This window comes from Mercenaria mercenaria, chromosome 5 (assembly GCF_021730395.1).
Source record: "Mercenaria mercenaria strain notata chromosome 5, MADL_Memer_1, whole genome shotgun sequence".
NCBI classification, from domain to species: Eukaryota; Metazoa; Mollusca; class Bivalvia; order Venerida; family Veneridae; genus Mercenaria; species Mercenaria mercenaria.
In genome coordinates this window covers 96,454,025-96,480,080 of record NC_069365.1, presented here as the reverse complement: position 1 = coordinate 96,480,080, position 26,056 = coordinate 96,454,025, and the positions used below count along the sequence as shown (strand labels likewise).

The 26,056-nt window shown below is 34.6% G+C and overlaps 1 protein-coding gene across 1 annotated transcript in view; it reads left to right on the top strand.

Annotated features, from left to right (window-relative positions):
• Positions 1–22,182, top strand: part of LOC128557420 (receptor-type tyrosine-protein phosphatase epsilon-like) — a 33,757-nt gene extending 11,575 nt beyond the window's left edge. The window contains exons 7-27 of the mRNA XM_053544791.1: positions 2,470–2,601; positions 4,054–4,194; positions 4,466–4,597; positions 5,398–5,524; positions 6,658–6,806; positions 7,079–7,218; positions 7,802–7,889; positions 8,116–8,192; positions 9,121–9,157; positions 10,603–10,700; positions 12,523–12,648; positions 14,049–14,203; positions 14,462–14,597; positions 14,895–15,044; positions 16,435–16,549; positions 17,125–17,198; positions 17,887–18,018; positions 18,801–18,923; positions 19,358–19,503; positions 20,673–20,808; positions 21,457–22,182. Coding sequence (XP_053400766.1) covers positions 2,470–2,601; positions 4,054–4,194; positions 4,466–4,597; positions 5,398–5,524; positions 6,658–6,806; positions 7,079–7,218; positions 7,802–7,889; positions 8,116–8,192; positions 9,121–9,157; positions 10,603–10,700; positions 12,523–12,648; positions 14,049–14,203; positions 14,462–14,597; positions 14,895–15,044; positions 16,435–16,549; positions 17,125–17,198; positions 17,887–18,018; positions 18,801–18,923; positions 19,358–19,503; positions 20,673–20,808; positions 21,457–21,528 — 2,486 coding nt within the window. The 3' untranslated portion in view covers positions 21,529–22,182. The remainder of the gene's footprint in view (positions 1–2,469; positions 2,602–4,053; positions 4,195–4,465; positions 4,598–5,397; positions 5,525–6,657; positions 6,807–7,078; positions 7,219–7,801; positions 7,890–8,115; positions 8,193–9,120; positions 9,158–10,602; positions 10,701–12,522; positions 12,649–14,048; positions 14,204–14,461; positions 14,598–14,894; positions 15,045–16,434; positions 16,550–17,124; positions 17,199–17,886; positions 18,019–18,800; positions 18,924–19,357; positions 19,504–20,672; positions 20,809–21,456) is intronic.
• Positions 22,183–26,056: the final 3,874 nt, after the last annotated feature.

Here is a 26,056-nt window from a genome sequence, read left to right as displayed (position 1 = left end):
TCTTAATTTCCTTAGTGTTTGTAATTATAGGATATCTATCATTATTGTCAATTACATGATAATTTAACAATTTTCATTAGTCATGTGATAAGCTATGATTAAATTTCATATCTTATCATGAACGGAAATTTATTCATATTCTTCAAAATATAACTTTGGTTTAGAGATTATTTTGATCATGTGATTCCCCACAGTGTATATAGAATGTTAAATATTAGTAAAAACGAAAACGTTTACGATTCGATTTTGGCAGAAACAACGCCAGCTGTTAAACTAAAACTTGTACTGACAGATTGGTTTCCTAAATTTTTGGGCATGCATCAGGGTGACAGGAGTTCGCCAACGATTTTTTTCTTTCGTCTTAAATCATCTTGTTGAAGGCCTTAAGTCTCTTATAAGGGAATATATGTAAATGACACTTGTGCAATTGTGCTTGTTTTATGGTGACGACATTTTATTGCTGTCTGAAAATGAACACGATATGCTGGAATTTATGTATGACTGGTGTAACAGTTGTAAATTGCGTCTTAGCTATTCTATATCGAATGTGATGCACTTTAGAAAAAGGTAAACAACACAGTGCTTACGAATTCCATATTTGTAATCAAACTATAATATATACGGATGTTTATAGATATATTGGCCTACAGTTACAGGAACACTTGGTGGAGTTTTCGCATACTGAAAATACTTTAGGTAAAACTGGTAGTAGAGCTTTGGGCTGTGTAATTTAAAATATCCAGAATCATAAAGATGTTGTTTCTAAAACTTATAACAAACTGTTTTACACATGTGTGGTGCCTGTGTTAGGGGTGTAAATGTTTTAATCAAATAGACATGGTTCAGAATAGAGCGATGCGATATTTCATGAGCGTTCACAAATTACACCAGTTTTAGCCATGACTGGTGATATGGGTTGGATTATTTCAAGACGTTGGGTTAAAATGTTCAGATTCTGGAATGGAAGGATAAACATGAATTGTACTAGGCTTACTTGTAATTTTTGGAACATGATTTTCAGTCTATAGATACTTGGTATTCAGAATTCAAACATGTATTAGATCATTATGTAAACTAAACTTCAGTTGATCTTAAAGGAACTTAAAAGATAAGAACTGTCTCAAAATTGTGCTCTTATATGCAGTTTAGATTTGAGTAGGCTGCAGAAAAGTATCTTCAGGGTAATTTGTCGAAAGTTTGAACTATGAAAGTTGAAACTAGCAGATATCTTTGTAAAGAATTTGTGATTTCTGTAACAACGGTTCTACATAAGATGAATAACAATTTTACAGAGCTGTCCTGCTTATACAGATGTAAGATTAAATATGATGAACAGAGCATTAGAAAGTAATAACATGTTTCTAACAATATCTTGTGCAAGGAAGCTACAATATCTGATAAATACCCAATATATGTAATTGAAAAATTTATTGTTTATGGTATATATAGGCTAAAATCTCTCTTGTTTAATTGAATGATTGCTAGTGAAATACTTCGCGTTACACTAGTTACGGAGTTTGTCGAGTAAACTGTTTACACATTGATAAGCACAGTTGACCACGCTTTAGTATACCTCTTCAGGCATTCTCAAGTCGGCAGTATTATTAGTATATGTGCAATACATCTTTTTTGCATTTTTTCCAACAAAATATGTTCAGAATATGTTCGTTAACACGCATAGATTCGGTGATAAAAAATTACGATGATTGGTTGTATAATTAAGTTATATGTTTAAAGTCACTTATAGGCCAATCGTGGCCGAGTACTGTAAATTGTTTTTATTGATTTTGTACATATGTTGTATACACAATGTCGCTATAATAAAAATAACTCACTTACTTACTTAAAGAAATCTACATCCAAAACGAGGGTCCGAACCCAGCTTAGTGTGGGGGCAAGCGACCTTAAACACTCCACACCAGTCAAATTAAGATTTCAATTTCACAGTTTTTTATATATATCGTTATCATTTTTCATAGAATAATAGTTGATAATGACATTTGATATTTTCCGTAAACGTATGCTTATGTACGTTACATCAACTCAAGCTCCACTTGACATTTTTAATTCACAAGAACTTTTTTGCAGTAAGTGTAATGAGTTATTATATAGACCAAATCTTTACAAAACATAATGGCATTTTGTATCCCAAAAATGACAGATACTTTTCACAAGATAATAACAAAACTATGCTTTCCATAGAAACTCACGCGCGGTCACTAAGTTGTGCCATAGAAAGAGCTCTCTCGACTTTGTCATAAACAACAGATATATATCTATCCAAAAACACCACAATTTGTCATTTGGGGTCTTGGTTCACGGATTAACACGAGAAAGGACTTTATTTAGTACGCATTTTGGTGAAATGGGATATGCAAAAGAATCACCACGTAGTTTTTACAGACTTGTACAATACTACTTGTTATGACAAAGTATCAAATTAGTATTAAAAACTTTATCTGTACCCAGAATGTGACAGCGGGAAATATGGACCAAACTGCACCAACACTTGCAGTGTTAACTGCGCTGATGTTTGTGAAAAGATCAACGGAACGTGCTCGCCATGTAAAGCCGGATGGAAAGGAGACAGTTGCAGTACAGGTCTTCAAGTGTTATTTTTGCAGTTGCTTTTGTCCTCTCTGTAGATTAATAGGCATATAGATTTACACGTCTCATCGATAAATATCTGGCAATCTACTCATTCATTTTCAGACGGAAAAGGTTCAATCTCACTAAAAGAATTTTACGAAAATTTTTAGAAAATATTAGGTTACTGTTTTCTTAAGTTTATGTGCCACTATTGACTGAATAAAGCTGATATCAGCCTGATAAGATAAATTGATTTTAAACTAAAACAGGCTTATATCGTCTATATCGCAAACGTGCCAGTTTGTCATGTTAGCTTTTAAATTGTATAAATTAGTAGAATACATAAAGAAGTATGTGTATATATGTAAATATAAAGAAGAAATACTCGCAAGGGTGTCATGCAGTATTTATAGATAGATAGATAGATGTGTGGTACTTACACAGGATGTATTTTGCATCTTTCTAATTTTACAATTAAGGTATTGGACCCGTAATAGAGTACCTCCTTTTTGAAGAGTATTCAATTCCTACCATAAACCTACTTTGACTGCAATTTTCTGGGATGGGGGGGGGGGGGGGTGGGGTAGGTTTTCTCTAGTAAGGTTTTACTTTTTTCAAGACGCATTATGGATGTATTGTACGAAAGCGGAAAATTTTCATTTTATAAGCGATTTCTTGCTGTTCAAAGTGAATTTACCTCTGAATTAGGAGGGGTAGAGTTAGACATCTTTAAAAATATTGAGTTACATGCGGTAAAAGTTCTCTATTTTGCCTTCGTTTTTTAGATTACATATTGTGGAAGAAATGCAGGTAGGTTTCACTTCTGCCCCAAAGTTATTTTTGAATGAAGTGAGTAAAATTTAAAACAGACCCATAGGATTCGACCTTACTTTTTCAATGTTGGAGTTAGAATTCTGTCTCATTAAATCTGGTTACTTGAGGCACCCTAGAAAAAAAAGATATTTACAGTTTTATTTTGTGTTTTATAATTGTTTAACAATAATTTAATGTTTCTTTTATAAAAATTAATGCTGTAATGAATTCACTGCAAATGTTTTAGAAAGTGGCCATCACATTGAAATTTGTCTCTACTTGAGCTTGAGGAAATTCTATAAATAATACAAAATTAACAAAAAAACAACAACAACAACAACAACAAAAAACAACAACAACAAAAAACGGCATGGTAAAAGTTGTTTAAAATTTGCAACACAGTGCGAAACATGATCAACTTTAAGAATATACCAAGCAAATGCCATTTTTAAACATTACTTTTAGAGGTCCAATACCTTAATATAAATATTTTTTTGCAATAAATTGTTTCAAATAACGGTGATTTGCATATGTTAATGTTCTTATAGACAAAAAATACAGCTGAAAATTGTAACATTATGAGGCATAAATATCACTCCGATATTGCCGGGATCATTTTAATCAGATGTAGTCCATTTCTATAATACATAGACTGTCAAAGTGGAACATGGGGGCTTAATTGTGCTGAAAAATGCGGAAAGTGCAGTAATGAAGAAACATGTAACAGGTTCAATGGAACATGCGCTGATGGATGTATGCCGGGATACAAATATGCAGAGAAGTGCGACAAAGGTAAACGTTTAAACGAAACAGACGAATAAAATATCCATATAACAATAACTCAGTTGTATCGAACGCTCTGTGTCCTCCAAAATGGTTGCCGTAATTCTCTGTCGATTCTCGCTATTTGTTTTTTATTCATATCTTGCATGATTTAGCATTTTAGTAAAGTTGTTATCAGACCACGCATTGCCAAAGTAATGTTTATCTCAAGTGGTGGTGAAGCTTGGAAATTGTTTGAAATAGCTGTGGATATTTATTAATTTATTTTATATTTATAAAGAGTGTGATTCCGGGACATTTGGTATGGCCTGTAAACAAAACTGCAGTATCGGCTGTGCAGAGCCTTGCAGCATTATTGATGGAATGTGTAGTCGTTGTAAAATTGGATGGACAGGACATTTATGTGCTAAACGTAAGCTAAACTCTTATTATGTATGTAAATTGGATTACGTTTATGTTGCTTTCAAATTACTAGGGAGATATTTTGTCTTTGTTTTAAAGGGGGTTTCTATTTAATACAAATCTTTGTCTGTCTTGTATCAGAACAAATGTTTGTTAATGTATATTTTGTTTTACAATTCCATATTTTGCAAAGTGGAGATTGGAAATTTCATCGCTCAGTTGAGTATCGTTTTTTATTATATACCTATATAAATTCTGTAAAACAATCGGCTTGTATTTCACAATTAAATGTGAACAGGCCGAACAAAAATCCGTATTGTACCCTTTAGATTCCGTATTGTACCTTTTGTATTGTATGAATGACCTGACACAGTTCTATAAATAGCGCACATAAACACTTCACTTACTTTCATTTTAATACCGATAAACATTGAAGAGTTCGTTCAATTATAACAAAACAACGAACAAAAAGGTAGAGGTACTAGATCTGGGATTTTGTATTCGGCTCTCGTGGATTTTGCAAGGTCGGATCACCCTCGGCAATTGCGCGCCTCGTGAGATCCGATCTAGTGAAAATCCTCTCGAGCCGAATACAGCATTCAGACCGATTTACTGTTATAATAACACTATTATATTTCAAACGTATTCAGTAATATTTATTGTTTTTTTCCAAAAAGCATTGAATACTTGTAGTTTAGTATATTCAGTCTGGTTTTGTGACAGATTCATTAAGTTCGCATGTTTCAATATGTGATCGAATGTTGATATGAAAATACTTGATATCTAAGACTTCTATATTGCTTATAAAAGTTGCAGAACGTCAACCGGAAGAATCACGTCCTGTCGCCGCAATTGCTAGCGGAATATCTGGAGCTGTTGTAGCAGCTATTATTGCTATTGGACTCGTGGTATTGTGTAGAATGAGACGAAAACAAGAGTAAGACAAACATTCTGCTATTCCTCCATTTTGCAGTTAAAAACAAGTATCACAAATTCACTAACAATGCTTTTAATCATCACAACGATATTATGTTGACGTCACGTCAACGTGATATTTAGCGCCTTGTACGCATCAAGAAATAGCGCTTTCAAATTTCATGAAATATTTTACTTAATAACATATTTTAAACGAAATGTCACATTGCACACATTTTTTTATTAAACAACACATATTGAATACATATTTGATATAAATTTTACAATAAAGAACATATTAGAATCGAAATAATTTATAGCAAAACAGTGCTTTATCACTATTTATACACTCGGGCGGTTATACCTCGTGAAATTATTACGCCCGACGTATAGCCGCCTATCGTGTATAAATAGTGATAAAGCACTGTTTTGCTATAAATTATTTCTTAAATAATGAAATATTATTTAAACGTTTCCATTTTTCCGCGCTCTATCATAGACTTAATTACTAGCGGAAAGCTATAAAGCTGACGGATATTTAATTATTTTTAATCAAATTGCCGGTATTGTCCGCCGCAATGGTAGTGATACTTTGGCTGTGCCGATAATCCTAATATTCATGCCTTGAGGACAAAAGTTTACAATAAAGCCAAACCCTGGTAATTAATAGTCATCGGTATGAAACAGGTCTGATGATGTATGTCTTCATTTTATTCGTGTAAGAACATTTGTCCAATGTCTTCAACGGAATTCCCCTAAACTTTCCCGAAGCACGCAACAATACAAATTTTGGCATTATTTGTTCTCCCGCTCACACTTTTAAATATAATTCTTAAAACCATAGTGGATGAAACACATTTAAACTTTCCCCCTATTTTCCACAACTTTTAAAGGCACCGGACAAATGATCTTTTATATTTGTAAGTACTAGATATTTCCGGTAGGAACAAAAGTAGCACATGTGGAATTTTAAAGAAACATTTAGAGTGATTTTCATGATCCGATGACTAAAATTTATCGGAATTTTTAACATAAAGTCGCCTTATAATTTTCCAAACTTTATAGAAACGGTATTATACATAAATTTACGTGAAGACGATTTGTACATTCACTTCTTTTAAAACTTCAGAAACTATATTATGTATTTTAATACAGAAAACCTTTAACAAACGACAAAGGTGAATTCAGCCTGGGTTTGAATGACGGAACTCCCGGACATAGAAAAGGGAAGCCCGGTTACGGCAATACCAATGTTAATTCGTCAGACTTACGCACAGAAAATGAGACTCCAAATAACTCACAAAGTCAGTTTGCTTCTTATTGCATAGACTCGCCTTATAAATCACTTGAATGTCTAATTAATAACGCAAATTTGAAATTTTAGGTTATGTTCTTGATTGACATCTTAATAGCTGCCCAAATGAGGTCAGATTTGAACATGTTATTTTTAAGGAGTATATCCACATAAGTAGTATCATAGAGGCTAACTATAATTCTAAAACATTTATATTGTTCAATACATATTTGCGTTCTTACCTTCCTTTACATTAACAAACAAACAACTTATTTTATTTAGACCTACTTACAAGTGATGACCTGGAGCACGAGTCAGACTACTATAACACACAGTCAGGACATGAAATCCCAATATCCGAGCTAGAGTCATACGTGAAAACAGGACTAGCAAACAAAGAATACTTCATCACACAGTTTAAGGTAAATAGCACTTACAAACCCTGTATTTAACGTACATACACATGTACAAATGAAATATGTTTTTTTTTCTTAAAAGTCGTGTTCTATGCATGAAACTTTGCCGTTTGAATGGTCAACAACTTTATCTTAAAGTAACCTAAGAGAACCAATTTTAACGTAAACCAAAAGCTATTATATCAGATGATATACATTTAACGGATTTCAATAACTGGATAAAATTACAACTTGAAACACATTATTCACCATTTATCATAAAAGTGAATATAAAATGACAGGCTGCATGCTATTGTTTTACTTGTTTTGAAAAAGTTATACTTTATCTATAAAATGTTCATAATATTACAATTTATAATTTACGGGTTGAAGTATATTTCATTTGTAACTGTCGTGACAATAACATCTTATGCCGCCAAGAATATTCACCAAATTATAGAACTCCGTAACAGCAATTTGCATCTGACCATGACTGTCATTGTTCCTTAATTCAGTAAGTTCTTTTATCATCATGTATAAAACCATTTGCTGCTTTTTTTAAAGAATGGACCTTAGTAGAATCTCAGTGTTTACCTGTTTGTATTTTCAGCAAATACCGTACGGTATGCAGTATCCAGCCAATGTTGCAACCAAGCCAGGGAATTATGGCAAGAATAGATACAAATCCATGTATGCATGTAAGTTCTGTAGGACTTAATGCCAAACTGAATACGTTAATTGTATTTTTCACAGTAAATTGACAAGTAGAGAATAGGAAATTCACCTTTAATCTTACCTAATATGATGAACTAGTAATTGCTGTGTTTAATATTTATCTTGTGCATTTCTATGCAACAATCTCATATGTGTTTTATTCATATTTGGTAGTTTGGAACATCTTTAAAATTTACTTTTGACTTTTAGATGACCATTCCAGAGTGATGTTGAAAGCTTTTCCAGATCATCCTGATTCGGACTACATAAATGCTGCTTATATAATGGTAATAATATAATATATGATATACATATAAATTCTTCATTTTAAAAACTTGAATAGTTAAACATTCTTATCAGATATTTGATATACATTTGAGCCGTGCCCATGAGAAAACCAACATAGTGGGTTTGCGACCAGCATGGATCCAGACCAGCCTGCGCATCCGCGCAGTCTGGTCAGGATCCATGCTGTTCGCTAACGGTTTCTCTAATTGCTATAGGCTTTGAAAGCGAACAGCATGGATCCTGACCAGACTGCGCGGATGCGCAGGCTGGTCTGGATCCATGCTGGTCGCAAACCCACTATGTTGGTTTTCTCATGGCACGGCTCATTTGTATTCATATATGAGCAAAATTAAATTATAACGTTTTGCAGTTCCCTCCTGAAGAGGTAAACTCCTAGTATTTAAATATAAAAAAGGCAGAATATCAAAATTAAGACATACATTTAAAGTCAAAAACTTTCATGTCTGATGTTAACAGTTGTAATAACATGATTTGAATGACGAATATCTGAACATAGTGATAACCGTGAAAAAAAAAACGTTAGTGCCAGGTGCGGTCGATTTATTAAGTCGACTTACAAGAGACTAACTTAAAATTTTGACATTTATCCCAAAATTGAAAGATAAACTAAAATTTTCGTTTTGAATTGAAAGATAAGAAACTCGAAATTTCATTTTGTATATCAAAATGAAGAGTTATGAGCTGGCGCTATAGTTCCTGTTTTAGAAATTATTTTTAAAAAAAGTAACCTTACTTATAATTTATCATATACTAGTTGGTACATACAATATAAACCAACAGTTTTTGTTTTTTTTAAAAATCATGTGATGTTTTAATTTTTTTGCGCACGTTACACTCAAAATTAATTTGGTACACATTTCAACGCCCCTCATATAAGAAAATATCTGTCACAATTTTGTTTTTCAGGGATATTCTGGTGAAAATGCCTATATTGCTGCTCAAGGTATTATTTGAATAAAATATTATCTGTTATTTGTGATATATAATTTTGATAAGCAACCCTTGACTATGTAGAGCACTATGTTTTATTCTGAGCAAGTTCGAATCTTCGAGTTGTTTAATCTTCATGTTCATGCCTACCAGTGAAAAACAAAGTTGTCAGGGTAGAAGATGATGAGAATCTTTTACTAGCTGAAGGTGCAGATTAAAATATCTGGCTTTCGTGCAACTGCCATGTTAAAGCAATATAGTTACCCGAGAGCTAGATAATTCTTTTCCCTCCTACTATCTAGTAATATTCTTTTTTAAGCCCCAGAAGGTGGGCATATTAAAACCGCACTGTCCGTCCGCCCGTGCATGCGTGCGTCCGTCCGTGTATTCTTGTCCGGGCTGTAACTCTGCCATCCATAAAGGGATTTTACAAATGACTTGGCATAAATGTTCCCCATAATGAGACGAGATTCAGATCCCTAGCTCCAAGGTCAAGGTCATATTTAGAAGTCAAAGGTTAACATGGTCTGTTTCTTGTCCGGTCCATAACTGCCATTCATCAAGGGATTTTGAAATTACTCGGCATAAATGTTCCCCGTAATAAGACGACATGTCATGCGCAAGACCCAGACCCCTAGCTCCAAGGTCAAGGTCACATTAAGAGACAAATGTTAACATGGTCTGTTTCTTGTCTCGTCCATAACTCTGCCTTTTATCAAAGGACTTTAAAATAACTTGGCACTAATGTTTTCCATTCTAATTTATCATGTGCAGACAACAGTAGCATTCTTGGGCACGCTTCGGGGGCATTTGTCACTAATAGTGACAGCTCTTGTTACACCGTATTCTTCAAATTATAGGGTAAAAATATTTTTAGGCACAATTGCATTACAGTAGCGTAAGAAATTACGCACTGGTATGAGAGTCATTTTATACCCCATGTTGTAAGATAAGTTTTTAGCAGCGGAAAACACCCGAGAAAATCCTGTCTGGCATGCAAAAATATCTAATATATGCTTTAGGAAAAGACTAGCTACGCATATTCCTTGTGATATCGTATAAATGACGCAAACATAATCTGTGATAAATATAATGACCGACAAATGATTTACGATCCATTTAAAATGTTTGGATGTTATTTAGTGTAGGCAAGGAAAATGATGTTACATGTCTCTGTGAAGTCAGATATTTCCTAAACCCTCGGACTACTCTCTATCTATCCAGTAGGAAAACCATATCTTGCAAAAACATTCTAAACAAATTGAGTAAGTAAAGTTTGCACCCTTTTGACTATATCCTGTTATTGTCATTTCGTGCCTAACTGATTGTTGTTAATCTTAAACATTACTAGATAATTACACAATTTTGAAGAATCTACTTCAGTTTTGACTATACATGTTCATTATGTTGTTCTTTCACAAACACAAAAAAATATATTTCAACATCATGTATACATAGGGCCTATTGCAAACACTCTTGGAGACTTTTGGAGAATGGTATGGGAACAGAACATCAAAACAGTTGTAATGGCTACAAACCTTTCTGAGGAAGGCAAGGTTTGTACGACCAGAAATTATTGAGAATTCCTTGCATTTATTCCTTTAAAACGTAAAAATTTGGCTATGAAATTATATCACTTTTTATTTTGTTAACCATAACCCTTATCATGCTGCACGCGATTGATTCTGCCTTTGCGACTTATGTAGATCATGATCAGTCTGCACATCCGTGCAGTCTGATCAAGAACTGGACTGTTCGCCATTCAGTCAGTATCTGTTTCGTAAGCACCACTTTTAACAGTTAGTTGTACTGTCCAAATAGGAAAGGACAAGTTCATTATAGAAATTTAGCAGGGTAAGGTTCGTTTTTGTCGTCTTGAATGACCTGTGGAGTTTCCACTTAAATTTTCTATTTATTATCACATCAGCGTTGTTTGTGCCGTGTGACGGCCGTAAAAAGTATCCCCGTACATTCAATCAGTGCTGTTATATTTCGATCTTCTCAGATCGTTCAGCACGACTTTTATGTCATGTTATAGGTACTGTTTAGTTTCTTAGCTTGAACATAGCTTTCATAACTTTGGGTATTGTATAATTACCCCTTGGATAAGGTACCTGCTTTTTAATTTTGTCTTTTGGCAGTTCCTGTGATATGCAGGCTCCATAACCTCAGATCCCCTTTCTAAGTTCCAGTTTGTTTAGTTCTGCCCATTGTTTTCTCGTTTAGGGTAACCCATTATTTTGACTGGGGACAATACGCTGCTTTTTATGGAATTACATGCAAGTTCCATGTGCACCGCCATATGAACACATCTGCGGATGTCTCTAAATTATTTTTGTACTTGTAGCATGTGTAAATGTTGAGTTCTGCTCAACCCGGGGCTAGAGGGTGTGGACGGTAGCACGCATTTCCCGGCCGTCCATGAAAATTTCAATCAAACTGAGCCTGCAACATTTTCGTTTTTGTCGTGTTGAGCGACCTGTGGTGTTTCCACTTTTTATATTTTAATAACGTTTTATTTACATCTGTTTGATATGATACACATTTTCAAGGCTCAGGAAAATGTACAATAGTTTATTTAAAACTAATGTAGTGCCGATCTGTTGGATAAAATACACAATTTCTCAATCTAGACGAAATATTCAAATTCGGGAATGACTCTTTATAATCAATGATCCCGGGCAGTGAAAGAACAAAAGCCTATATATTATCTTAAAAGTCCTAACAATATTATGAAATTCTAAGGCCAACAACTTCTTAAACAGGTCATTGTTATAATCGGAAATAATGATAGAATCAATTTTATTTCAGTAATTTAACACATACATATCAGAAGAAAGTTGTTGAAGTTTCAAAGGAAATCTATTCGATAGTAAAAATTTAAATCTAGCATTTATCTTATATACTTATTAATTTTCTGCCTGAAAAGCAATTCACAAACGAATAGAACTCCCATCGGATACGGAAGAAAACTATGGTTGAAAAACTTGCTTTGTTTGTGAGGTCAAATGCTGTGTCGTCAGAATCAACGTAATGACGCTGTCTCGACGTTCCATGGGCCAACAAGTTTACTATTTTAAACGAGTTTTCAGTCTTATTTGCCTTAACTTTCAATACATTTTCGCTGATGAAACACTAGAAATCGATTTATGTATATAATAAAATGGTCATTAAAGCAGTATTCTGATCTAAAAAGATGCACTCGGCTGTCATTAATTTTGCCTAGTCGAATCACACTTGGCGCAAGCGCCTATTGTGATAAAGGCCTGGTTAAATCAACTCGAGCCGATTATGACATTGAATAACCAGGTACTGTTAAAATAACCCTATTGTAAGAATGTGGATACAAGTACTTAAATAAATGATGTACGCTTTCAGATGAAGTGCAAACAGTATTGGCCAGAAGCAGGTGAAAGTGTGCAGCATGGAAACATTATTGCTATCTCAGATGCAGAGGATGTGTTTGCTGAGTTTGTTGTCAGACGGTTTAAAGTTTCGCAAGAGGTCTGTGGTATATCTTTACAATAGTTGTGCATTTGTTTATGTCTATGGTACACTTCCACATCTATAGATAAATGTGAATCGGGGTGATTACGTTGGACAAGATCAAAGTCTGAATTACAATCACGTTGTCTTCAGTATAATTACAGTATTGATTCATGTCTGCCTCACAAATAACTATGTTGTTTTTGTTTTGTATTAAGTCATCAATTTGATTTGAAGAAGGCAGTTTGTGATATTAATCCCCAACATCCCACCCATTTTCTCATCCTCTCACTTGTTTGGAATGGAACAAATGTGTCTCCTTTACAATGAATGCAAGTAGGTATCAATTGACATCAGCAGTTTATTTGAAAGAATACATATGAAAAATGTGCTGAGCTGATGTGAATTTGCACGTTTTATAATATATAAGTTAACTGGGAACTGAAGAAGAAGCAGGCACTGGAAATCTCTGAGATGCTCTTGAGTGCCCCCCCCCCCCCCCCCCCCCCAATTAAGAGGGCTGTACAGGTTCCTTCCAGGAAAGACGGCTTCGCATGTATTGGTGCTATACACCGGGCACGTTAAAGAACCAGACTGTCTATTCGCAAAGAGCTAGGCTAAGTTAGCCGGACAAACCTGTATCTAAAAAAGTATTAATCTCTTTCAGTTCTGGGGGCGTTATCTCACTCTGTTCCTCTAGTCAGATGCTCTGTGTCTGTTCTAGTAGAGGATGAATTTCGCGTCCTGTTTGGCTGCGTTTGCTATATGTAAAGCGCATTTGAACGTGTTTATCATGAAAAGGGTGCTATATAAATCTGGCATAATAATAATAATAATAAGTGTCACCCGAGGAGACTAGTTTGCCCGCATTCTGAAACTGAAAGGGATATAACAACTGCTCATTTGTACAGTCATAAGAGTGTAATGATTTGTTTTCTGTATTGATAGGTTAGTTTAGTTTTTCTTTTTGAGAAATATGCACGACTGATGCAGCGAAAATTTGGCGCGACTTAATTCCCTTACTATTTTACAAATATATTTGTTTGTAAAAAACAAAGAAAAATATCAAACAGGGAATGCCACGCACCAAAAACGTAGCCTCTTCAAAACGAAACCCTGTAAACCTTATTTAAAAATAATAAACAAACTAAACGCGACGACACATAATGACGTCACGCATACGATACGAAATTTGTACCATAACACCAGTATGGTTTCGAATCATAAATACATGGCGATTGAAGATATAATTTTATTAAATAAGATTATAATTTTATATAACTTTAACGGTCACGATGTGAAATAATATAACTGATAACAATCTGAAGAAGTCAATTAAATGCTATCCTTTCAATTGCGATGCAAACTATAATTCGGGCTTTGGACAGTATGACTGTTTTCTGCTTATATGATGTTAGGATAAGCCAGACAGAAGGAGAATTGTGACACATTTCCACTATACCGCATGGCCTGACAAAGACGTTCCAAGAAGCACATCAAGTCTGTTACATTTCTGGTACCAAGTCAGAAAACACGACGAGAAAAAAACAAGACCGTGGTTAGTCCATTGCAGGTAAGGTGACTTTTATACGAGATCCTAATACAGACGGGAAAGACACTGACAAAATTGTTACCAATAACATTCGATAGAACATCAAAATAAGAATCTTACATGGTATCGTTTGATTATTGTAAGCATCGAGTATCATATTGACGGTAACAGTTCCATCAAATTTGATTTTTTACAATGGTATGACTAAAAGTCTGAATAATGTATTTTAACTTTTATATACATTTAGATAAAAAGACTAAATTGTTATTTCAATTACAGTGCTGGGGTTGGGCGTACTGGAACTTTCATTGCACTGGATATTCAGTATGACCAAGGGAAAGAAAAGGGTACCGTTGATGTATTCAAGTGTGTTGATGAACTGAGGAAACAGAGGGTCAACATGGTTCAAACAAAGGTATGTTACCACTGTCCCCAACCACATTCTATAGCAGTCGTACCGCGTTGGCTGCCACTAATAAGGATTATGATTTTATTTGGTTAGAATCACGTATTTGTCATCATACAAAGCGTATAACCAGTAGAAGCAGAATTAGTAACGGTACTACGTGATTTATTAGGTATATCTTACATTCCTTGAACCTTTGTCAAACCAAGATTAGTGTAATACGTTGCGGTTTACAAATGACGTATTAAATGTTCAATATCATGATGAATAACTCTTTCACACAAACATCAAATGATAATCTTGTAGGAACAATATAAGTACCTACATGGTATCATTTTGGAAGCACTGGTGTTACCATCGCAACCTGTACACATGGACAAGTTTCCCGGCGTATACAGTGAGCTCAAAGAGATAGACTCGAAGACCAGAAAGACGAAACTGTACTGGCAGTACGAGGTAGATTCCGAATGATTTGTTTACTTCAAATTAATCTGTTTATAGATTCTGTTAACATCTAAAACAATTTCCGTGGCCGTAGACTCAGTGTTGTTCTTAATTTTTAGTTGTTGAGATCATGGATTTTTCAATGTGTTTTTTTTTTACAATAATAATGATCCGCTTTTAAAATGGTTATAGGAGGAAGAAAAGGCGTTTCACATTTCATTACATCTCAGGCATAGACAGAGTCTGCTGCATGTATTTTCCGTTTTATTTCTTCTCAAAGCAATATTCACATTATTCTGGTTTATGTAATGTTGTACTGGAATCAAAAGCTATATATTTTCCTTACAAGTTATCTTTTATATTCTAACATAAAAGACATCATAAGTAGTTATGTCACTGAATACAGCGATGACATTATGTCTTGTTATGTATTTACATTATTTGATATCCTAAGAATAATCAGGTTGTCATGGTAACATGTATAATTTTGTTAACTAAACTAAAACACCACAATTGATGAAAACGTTTTAATAAGTATAGTGTTTTAGCCTTTCAGTTATCTCGAAATAAAACACCCTTGAAATTCGAGATACTAAAGTGTTCTGTTAGGGCCATCGAAACAACGAAAAAATCGATACTACAATGTTGACTTATGAAACTATAGTGGCAAACCCACGATGATGAAAACACGACAGTTCGACGTTGAGAAGTCAAAACAACGAATTTACATGGTGAAAAGTCGACTTTTCAACATCGTGTATTTGTTATCTTGAGTATTCAGCAAGGACGTTTCGACTTTTTACCATCGAACGTTCGACTTTTTACCATCGTAATATCGCTTTCATGTTACATATACGAAGGAATTTAAAACAACAAATACAATGGTAACAAAGCAGCTTCATCTTAAGACTACAGGATTATGTTCTACGTTGTGTACCGGTAAAAAACATGTGCGCATGGGTGAGAGGAAGGCGATAGTAAGGTGTTGAAAACTTGAACCTGCAGTGGCGGAAAGCCGAGAGTACCACAATGAAAACTAAACCCAACGAAACAATAGCGGTGAAAATTAGAAACATCGAAACCACGATGGTGAAAAGTTGAAAGTACGATGACGAATGTACGAAATAATGTCGACTTTTCACCATCGTAGTTTCATTGTTTCGAGTTTTCAACATCGTACTTTCGGGTTTTCTTCATGTGGTTTCAAGTTTTCACCATCGCAGCTTCATTAGTTTGACATTTCAACATCGTATTATGGTACTTTTGCTGTTTCGAGCTCACAAAATGTGGCGATACTCATAACGGTACACAAGATAACGCTTTTTCAACTGTACTTTATATGAAATACTGCAATATATATTACATACTAAAACGGCATGTTGTCGTTTTTTATCTATTTCAGACTCTGATGGGAGAATCAGGAACTGCCAGTGGCAACGACTCGGAGGATGATAATTATACATCAGCAAAGAGGATAGAGAACAAAAAGAGAAATAGATACGACAATATACTTGCACGTAAACACTTTTCAGAAGTCCTTTTACTGAGATATATTTTAAAATGAACGCATTTATCAAAGATTCGACGACGTATTTTAAATACATTTTCAACCGCTGGATTGTGTATAAATTATTGTTAAGCAGGTATTTTTTTCGATATGTATTTGCGATACAACATCACAGATATATGTAGGAAGCACAATTTTACTTTGGAACCTCATAACGTTAATATATAAATAATTGACTAACGGGACCTCAGACATAAAGAAAGTTGCAGTATGTCGAATTCAACGGAGTGAAAGTACATACATAAAAGAAGAATTGAAACGGTACTAGAAATTTAACTTCACCACATAAGGAATTTTGAAACAGGCGAGTTTGGGATGCCGAATTTCAACCATTTCTTTGTATATAAGAAACGAAGACGAATTCTATGTTCGCTATTTCTTCTAGAAATATCATTGGTGCAATATCATTGTTGTAGGTTGTAGTTTTCATGATATTATAAGTTCAGTTAAGACAATTTTGCAAATAATATCTTTTTTTTTTACATTTCCAAGACATATACTTATTTACATATTCCATGCTTTTAGCAAACGAGTTCCGGCCATTTCTACTTACACAAGTGCCAGGATGCACAGACTATATTAATGCTGTCTTTATCCCGGTAAGACTAAATTTAATTTGCTCTTGGTGTTTCAAGAAAAAGAAATATATGATATTACAAGCACCTAGGTTCACAGAAAAAATGTGAGCCGGTGGAATTTTCAACCGAGGTGATGGCAAATAGTATAAAGATTTATATACTAGTATCTTTAATTGGTATGTTTGCTTCATTATGCCCATTTGATGAGATTACGGTATATTGTTTTGCTATGGCCGGTCTGCCGGTGAACCCTTTGATTATCGACAAAAAACAAGAGAAAGTTTTGTTTCGTCTTGATCAAACTTCACAGAATGATTGCATGTAGTCCAGAGATGGACACTATTGTTTTGATGGACAGCAGGTGAAAGATCAAACCTAAAGCATCTACGAGACAGAAACCTCAATAAGACTGCACTCAGCATAGAACTACCCTTACCTTTTATTTCGGCCATATATATGATTATTAATAAATGAATAGAATATATTACATTTATTCAAATAAGTGGATGTACAGAGTTTTTAATTATGCCCTTTTTTAAAATTGTTATATAATTGATACATAAGTCAATTAAAATGTAATACATGTATATGGACAGACAAAATGGCAATAATATACTTGCGAAAATAAACAAGCATTTTTAATATAATTATTTTATCTGTTTGAACTAGATGGAGGATATTTCACTGAACGTTTGTTATACATTTTTAGGGCTACCGGGATAAGTTTGGCTACATACTGACCCAGACACCAATGCAGGCTACAGCTATCGACTGTTGTCGTCTAGTTTATGAGCAGGAGGTCAAAGTCATCGTCACTTTTCAAGAACATGGTGACGATGATGTAAATACATGTTGTCATATTCTGACTCATTTTTTTGAAAGGTGTTAGATAGATTATATACAGCATGGTATTTTTATATAATTAACAAAGAAATGCATGTCCCACTTTTGTAAATTTAAGCCCCCACCCTTTAACTGAGCTATTCTGATTTCTGTCTTCATGCCCCCACCGTCAACCCTTACGAGTTTCATGCCTGTTTGTCATGTTCTGTATCCCTTGTTGTTCTGTAAAGGCATTGGGTACATTTGTTTTTGCTTCTTAAGGATTTTATATACATAAACAATAGCATACAAATGTATTTGTGTTTTACATAACATGCCTTTTTTATATCACCCTTTTTTACACTGTCCTTTGACTTTGAAAATGGTAGTGGTAAAGGTGAGGTTGGGTGCACCATAAACTGGTTTAAGCCTCCCATTAATGTTTTGCCACTGGCTGTTCCGATGCAGTACCTCACTGTGTTTTTCGATTACGTGTGTTTGATTTGTGTGTGGGTGTGTTTTGTTCTCGTGCACGTACTCGTGCTATGTTGTGGTTAACTGAGGGTGGGGGCGAGTGTTGATGCATTTTTGGAATATGGCTTTCCCTGTTCGATATTTATCCTTGTTTTTGTTTTTAAAGTCAGATTAAGTACCATAATCTCCATTTTTTGGTCTTTCAAGGATTGATATAGGTTGTGCATTCGACATTTTAACAATTTGATATAAGTGCTGTTGTACAAATGTTCCAAATCAGAATATAGTTTTTCCAATTTTAATCAATTATTCTTTTAAAATATATAGATCGGTACCTATTTACCAGAGAAAGGGTCAGTTAAGCTTGGACCATATTCCATGGCATTCGTTGCGGAAGACGACCAGATGAATTACACCAAACGTGATTACCACTTAACATTTCGATCAGAGGTATTTATATGAAAGTAATAAAATAACATTGATGACAGTAATAGGCAGGAAATAAGAGAAGACAAATGTATGTAAAAAGAAGTAACATACCACATTTTAAACATTTAGAGCACTGCTCATGTCAAGTTTAAGTTTTTGTTTGTTTTTGTTGGCCCTCAAGACATATTAACACAATTTTAGGTCATACAGCTTTTAACTGTGTAGGACGACATTCGATACCCCTCCAGACATTGTTCCAGACATAAGGCGCAATCACTAGGACATTGTCAAGTTAAGCAGTTCAGTTTCAGATAAAAAATATCAAACCTAAGTCGCTTTGCATTGATGGAACCTTCTCTAAAGTGATTTTTTGAATCAACAATTATATGAATTGTCATCCAATATGTGTACACCGTGCATTTTTCCTATATTATCTTATTTGTATAAATTTGTAGAAGCGCTCCGTTACACAGCTTATGTTCAAGCAATGGCCACCGTCAAGTTTGGTACCATCGGATCCCTGCAAAATGTTATATTTTCTGGAAGAGCTAGAAACATTGCAGAGACAAAACGACAATAAAACAATACTGGTTCAGTGTCTGTAAGTCTCAGCCTTTATATATATTACAAAAATTACAGTCACTGAAGTGATGTTGCATCTGTAAGATGCCGATCGATAAATCTTTTTACGTCATTAATTATGGCGAGATTTTTAGACTGACCTTGCACAACTATCGATAGAAAAGAGAACAACTATCTATCAGAATTGGAAATGACTGACCTAAAACACAAGATGGTCATAGACTATTTGATCAATTACCTACGTTTAATGAGTGTTGGACGGATTGTAATATTGTATTGGTGTGCGCGCGCGTCAGTGTATGTGTGTACGCTACCGATAAGCAATACAGGTGACTCCTTGACATGCTTATTAGTAATTTTAATGAGTGCCAGAAACAGAATACGTTTTATTTGCAGAATTTCCCCTGGTTCATTAGCGTACCGGGTGTCCACCTTCCAAACATGAGGCTCTTATCCCGATGCTAGTAATTCTAAGTTTGACGAGGGGTTTCGGACTCACGAACCTTGGTTTCAATGTCAGTCAATTTTACTACTGGACCTTTGCATCCGCACTGCATGATTTTGAAATATGACCGCCTATATATAAACTGAGTATCGAATTATTAGAATTCTGACAACAATTAAATCAGCAACCGCTCAAATGACACCGTTTACCTGTTGAAAACTTGCTCACTTGTTCATATTACAGAAGCAGGCGTATTACTTAGGTATTAGTTTGTAAAATTCTGTGTTTCGTAACGTTAAAAAACGTCCAACTGGCTATCTATATCAATACGAAACCTTTATGGATTTTTTGGCTGAGTTTTATATCAAATCAACAATTGTAGGTCATTTTGGGTACTTTCCAGTTTTTGTATTGTGGAGGAGAAGATACCCACATGCCGGGCATTCAAGCATCATGGGCGGGCATCTGGGTAGAACCAACGACCTTCCATAAGCCAGCTGGATGAGGTGTCCTCACTGACAAGAGTCCGCATCTCAAGCGAGGCTCCGAGCCCTCTTCGAAGAGGTTCGAAGAGTAACAATTGATTTGAAGTCAGCGACCTTAATAACTCGGTGACGGAAATTCAGACAAACGTTATTTATACATCATCATTTAAAATATGTAAGAAAAGCTGCACCAAGCCTTTTTTCATGTTTCGTTACAATGTACTATTCTTGAAAAAAGTGGTAATATTATCATTACAGGAATGGTGCTGAACGAAGCGGTATAGTCGCAGTTTTGATGAACATATTTGAGCGTTTAAGATTCGATAAAGAAGTTTCAATCCCACTAGTGATACGTCAGTTGAAAGTCAGACGCCAGCAGATTGTTCCAAACTTTGTGAGTAAATTTAAAGATATAAGAGAACTAATTCGAATTTATGATTTAACTTCTGTATTTTGATGATATTATCTATATGTCCTTAAAAGAATTTTGATAGTTTGTTTTGTTTTTCATGTTGGATCTTCATTTGATTTGTCTTCGCGCTTTTATGACGTATTCTTTGCCTTCTGCAGAGTTTATATGCACACGCATTCATGTACATGTCTGTTTAAGTTTTCTTTAAAATGTTATGTATTTATTTACGCAAGCATTTTTAGTTTACCTTATACTTGTATCTCTTTATATGTCAGATGTACCAGTACGTTTATTAAGATTTCTTCTAACCTCAGTTATTTTATGCCTGGTTGCCACTTCATTTTATAATCAATGTTACGTATATAATAGAAATATTAATAACTTTCGAGTAAATAGCCTCTTTTTTGAATTGGTGATACATTTGAAATACGTTTGTTTTACATGTTAGATCAAACATTTCTTCACCCGTGAACAATATCATTTATATTTCAGTTTAAGTCGCGACTAGAACAGTCATGAAACTTTTGCAGTAATTCACTCGATGGAAAAAAAATAACAATCTCACCATTGATCAGCAAATTTAGTTCTGAATGAATGGCTGATTAATGTTCTTATATTGTTTGTTTTCAGGAGCAGTTCAAATTCTGCCATGACGTTGTTCTTTCCCATATTGAGAGCAATTCAACATATGCTAACATGTGACTTATATATGTGACTGATATATAGATACATTATTTTATCATTTCTATCATGTCATCGCGCTTTCTCGAACAAAGAGCAATTCAACAGATTATATTATGACAGTATGCTTTCCCGTATTGAGATGAAATCAACATATACTAATATGTGATGAAATATCGACAAAAATATCGATACAGTGTTCGGTCATGTCATCATTATCGTCATCATCATCATCTTCAGTAATCGCCTCATTCTAGAAGAGTATACTCGCGACTAACATGTTTTCCTATAGTTAAGTTACTAGTAGTTCAGCATACTGGCATTTGAAAAAATGCTGGTGAATCTTTCTACTACGTCATTCCTTCTCATGTATAGGGTAATTTAACATTATGCAGACATTTGGTAAATATAGAACGCGATAGCAAACACATGGATGAAGATATGATGAAAAAATATTTAATACGATATTTCAAGGCTTTTAATTAAATCGTACCCGTATATCAACATAAATGGGCGGTTCCAGAGATAAAAAGTACATGATGACATAAGTTTCTATAAGAAACACGTTTGTTATAAGTTTGTATAAAATTTGTCTTTATCTACACTTTATTGCTTTCATTTACAGAATATCAGTTATGCTATTTCTATTGAGAATAAATAAAACTTCCCCTTTCATTTGCGCTACTTTTTGCATCCCCACCCCTTTACTTTGAGTTATTTTGCGTGGCTGCCCTTTATTCATGCTGACGGAATCTTAAGGAGGTACACAATTGTTTTTTCCCTGCTATATGGGTGCGTTTGTGTGATTGTAAGTCTAAGACGGTGTCGTATGATATTTAATTGGGTATGTTGTGTGTTTGATTCTGGTACACGAGTGTCTGCGCTTACATTGTAGTGTGACTGTTATCAAAGAACGTAGCATTCCCTTTGTATTTTCATCATTGTTCTTCTTTCCTCTTCAAATTCCCCCCCCCCCCCCCCCCACCCACATACCACCCCCACGACCACCATTTTACTACTTCCTCACCCTCTATATTTCACATAAAGTAATATGTACTTGTTAGATGTTTGAAGCAACCCGTCTGTAATATTTTTCCATTACAGCTTCTTTTTGTTGTGGGCCTACTTTGCTAATGCGTGGTTCTGAGGCTGTGTTTTAGGTGCTCTGTGCTTCCAAGAAATCTACCCATACCTATTATCTTTTGACGTGTTTCAAGTATAACGTTATCAACCGAAGGTCTACATTTTAAACACACCAAATTGATTTCATACCAACAATATAATTACCGTCATAGAACTGGCTTAACATATATTCTTAAATGTGCTTGATAACATATACTGTAATAAGAAATGTGCATTAGTAAAGCATAATTCCTATCACAAATGATTAAATATTACCCAGTATGACAATGTTCGACGTAATTGGTGTTCAGTGTTAACACTTGTTGACCTGAAGAATATGTAGTCTCACAAGGCGCTGCAAAAAGACCGGCACATTTTGAGGAAAAGAAAACTCAACAACGCAAAATCGTAGAAAGACAGGATTGTTTCACATGAAATTAAACTGTGGGAAAACATGTATATTACTCTACAAAACAGTTAACAGTATTCAGAAAGATACTGCATTAAGCACTTTCGGACGGTTCAATACCTTTAAAATCATATTCAAAGACCTGTTACATATCTGCGTCTTAAAAATGACAGGGGCCTCCATGGCCGAGTGGTTATATCGCCAAAATTTCGTCAAAATTTAATATCAAATATTGTTATTTTTAATTGTGAAACAGACAGCGCATTTATCGTTTGTCAATATATATGTACATTGCAATTTGACCCTGTTGTCATACACCTTTGCTATCCAAATAAAACGAAATAAGAAAAAATCATGTATTACAAATTCGTTTGTTTTTTTGACATGATGTTTCTCTTTCGTCAGTTATTATTTATCTTCGGAATGAAAATTTTGGTTAGTGGCCATCTAAACATTTTCTTTTAGGGGTGGCGTTTAATTCTTGAAATTAGAGGTGACGTTATAAAATGCGTGAATCTTTTATCAAAATGATATAACAGAACAACGAGCAGTTAAAAATGACCATAACCTGTACCTTGACTTAGTAATAATAATACAAAATGATGATGATAATTTATTTTACGATGATAACATATTAGGCTTTAGCCATTCTAAGATACGGTCCACTAACACAACGCTTTTAATATTTTCAGTACTAAATACGTAACACAGACGGTGACATGAAAGACGTGAATCAACACATAATGGCTAAGTTCACGTCGGAGCTCTAGGGAAGTGTAGGCTGTTGTGTAAAAGATACTTTCTCCCACCTGTAAAGTAACTGACCACTCAGAATTTTGGCCCTGAAAATATGTAAAACTTTTTTTCTCTGCACATTGAGCGCTGTGATGAAAAGCCAGGAACCAATAAACCCTGCATCGTAGTGGAGTTTAAGGAGTTGAGCTCTCCAACAAGGAAGGTACGAATGGTGTACTAACTTACACCGTTCAAGTGTGTTATCGATTATAGAGCGGTCTCTACTCAACCCCAGATTTCGTCGTGCCTTTACTCTCTACGTTCCATTGAAGAGCGGTCTAGTGTAACAACCAGTCGGGAACCAAGCTACGTTTAAAACGGCATTACAATCAATGTTACCTTGTAATAAGGTATGAAAATGAAAAAAAAGTGAAGATACGAGAAAAAAAAAAAAAAAACAAAAAAAACTATGCAACGACATACGTAAAAATGATTACACATGACTAATTGAATAAGAAGAGAATGCTATAAAGGCGTTGTCTTAGACTGGCCCTCGGCCCTATGTTTGTTCTTATTTACATATATCAGATTTCTTCATTAAGAGGGAAGTATCTTCAGAAGGTCGTTTCTACATTGACATTTTTATTGCCCCTGGCTCCAAACATAGTTCAGCCATCAGATAAAATTGTGCTATTTTAGAGGCTTAAAATTTTCTTATAAAATGTTTCACGTATTTATGTAGGGATAATACACGTTTTTTGTGTATTAACGTCTCCATAAGCCCGCGGGATTGTTTATGACCGAGTCCGAAGGTCGAGGTCACAAGCATCTCAAGGGCTTTTGCAGGCGTTAATACACAAAACAAACGTGTCTTGTCGCTATTCTTGCATAAAAAACATTACACGACGACTAAATGCATTGTTTTCATATGTGTTGACTTTACAATTCCGGTAAATTTCTAGTTACCATTCGGTTGTTCTTGGAAACGGTATACATGTTTTAAATATCCATAACCGGGGCACACATAACAACAATACTACTAAAAACGTGATTTGAAGGTTTTTTGAGCATCTTATTTTTATTTTTAGTCATTAAAAACGTTACATTACACACAACTTTGCATAAAACTTAAAAATTTGATAAACAGGAACAAATTTTAGGAATAACAACTTTACATTCGAATTATTTTGAGTACGAACACACTTAAAGTACGGATGAGTACGAAGCTAGCTTTCGAGGTTTATTATATGAATTCTGCAAAAATTCAGGTAAAAACAAACCAACTGATACTAACAAAAATCATTAATATAATACCTAAAAACGGGCAATAGCACAAGTTACACGCGATACTTATTTATTCACAGATATTTACAATAACTGAACAGACGCTTTGTAAAGGGAGTAAACTGTAAGAGAAGCTAGTGCGTACATTGATGGGGGCAGTACGTTTGGGGTTGGAAACTGATACAGCTAAACATACTATGGATTACATTGTATCCATAATGCTACAAGGTAAGGTTATTATGGAAGAAACAAGTTGCAGATGCCAAAGAACAGTCTGCGCAGAAATACATACATACGTCCCTAGCAAAGCATTCAAAAATAAAAATCATGTATTAACAGCACGTGAATTGCCTTGTTTGCGCACGATTTTTCTCCCGTTTATACATGGGCGGATCCAGTGAAAAAAAGTAGTTTTTATGCAAGAATATAAAATAACCATGCAGCCACTTAGCCAGGCACTATGATCGTTTTAGTTAGTAACAAAGAAAAGAAAGCGTCATACGAATACCAAACGGATCATTTAAAGTATGCTTTAAATGTTTAGGTGATATAGACTAAGAGGTACACGCAATGGCCATTTCACCAAGTCAGCGGCAGTGGTTCAGCTTTACACCCACGGACAAATCCAAGCTGCACAACATCGAACGATTAAACTCGGAGGTATTCCTGTACTTATTTCTCATGACCGTTTTCGACACATGTGCAACTCTAATATCGGCTGTTGAACATGCCAAGTCGATTGGCTATTCTTCTGATAGTCATATATCATTGGAGATACGGGTTTCACATAATTCGGTAAAAAATGTTAGGGCAAGATTTAACTTATATTTTCTATAAAGGTTGTGTATTAAAGTTTAATAAGTAAAGGGTTTGGAGACTTCAATATGTGGTAAGCTGAAATTTCGATTTTACGCTAAACACTTAAGGATTGGTCGGCAGCTTTCAAAATAATGATCAACTTCATTGTTCCGTATTTCAAAAATGTTATTAAGTCGGTTG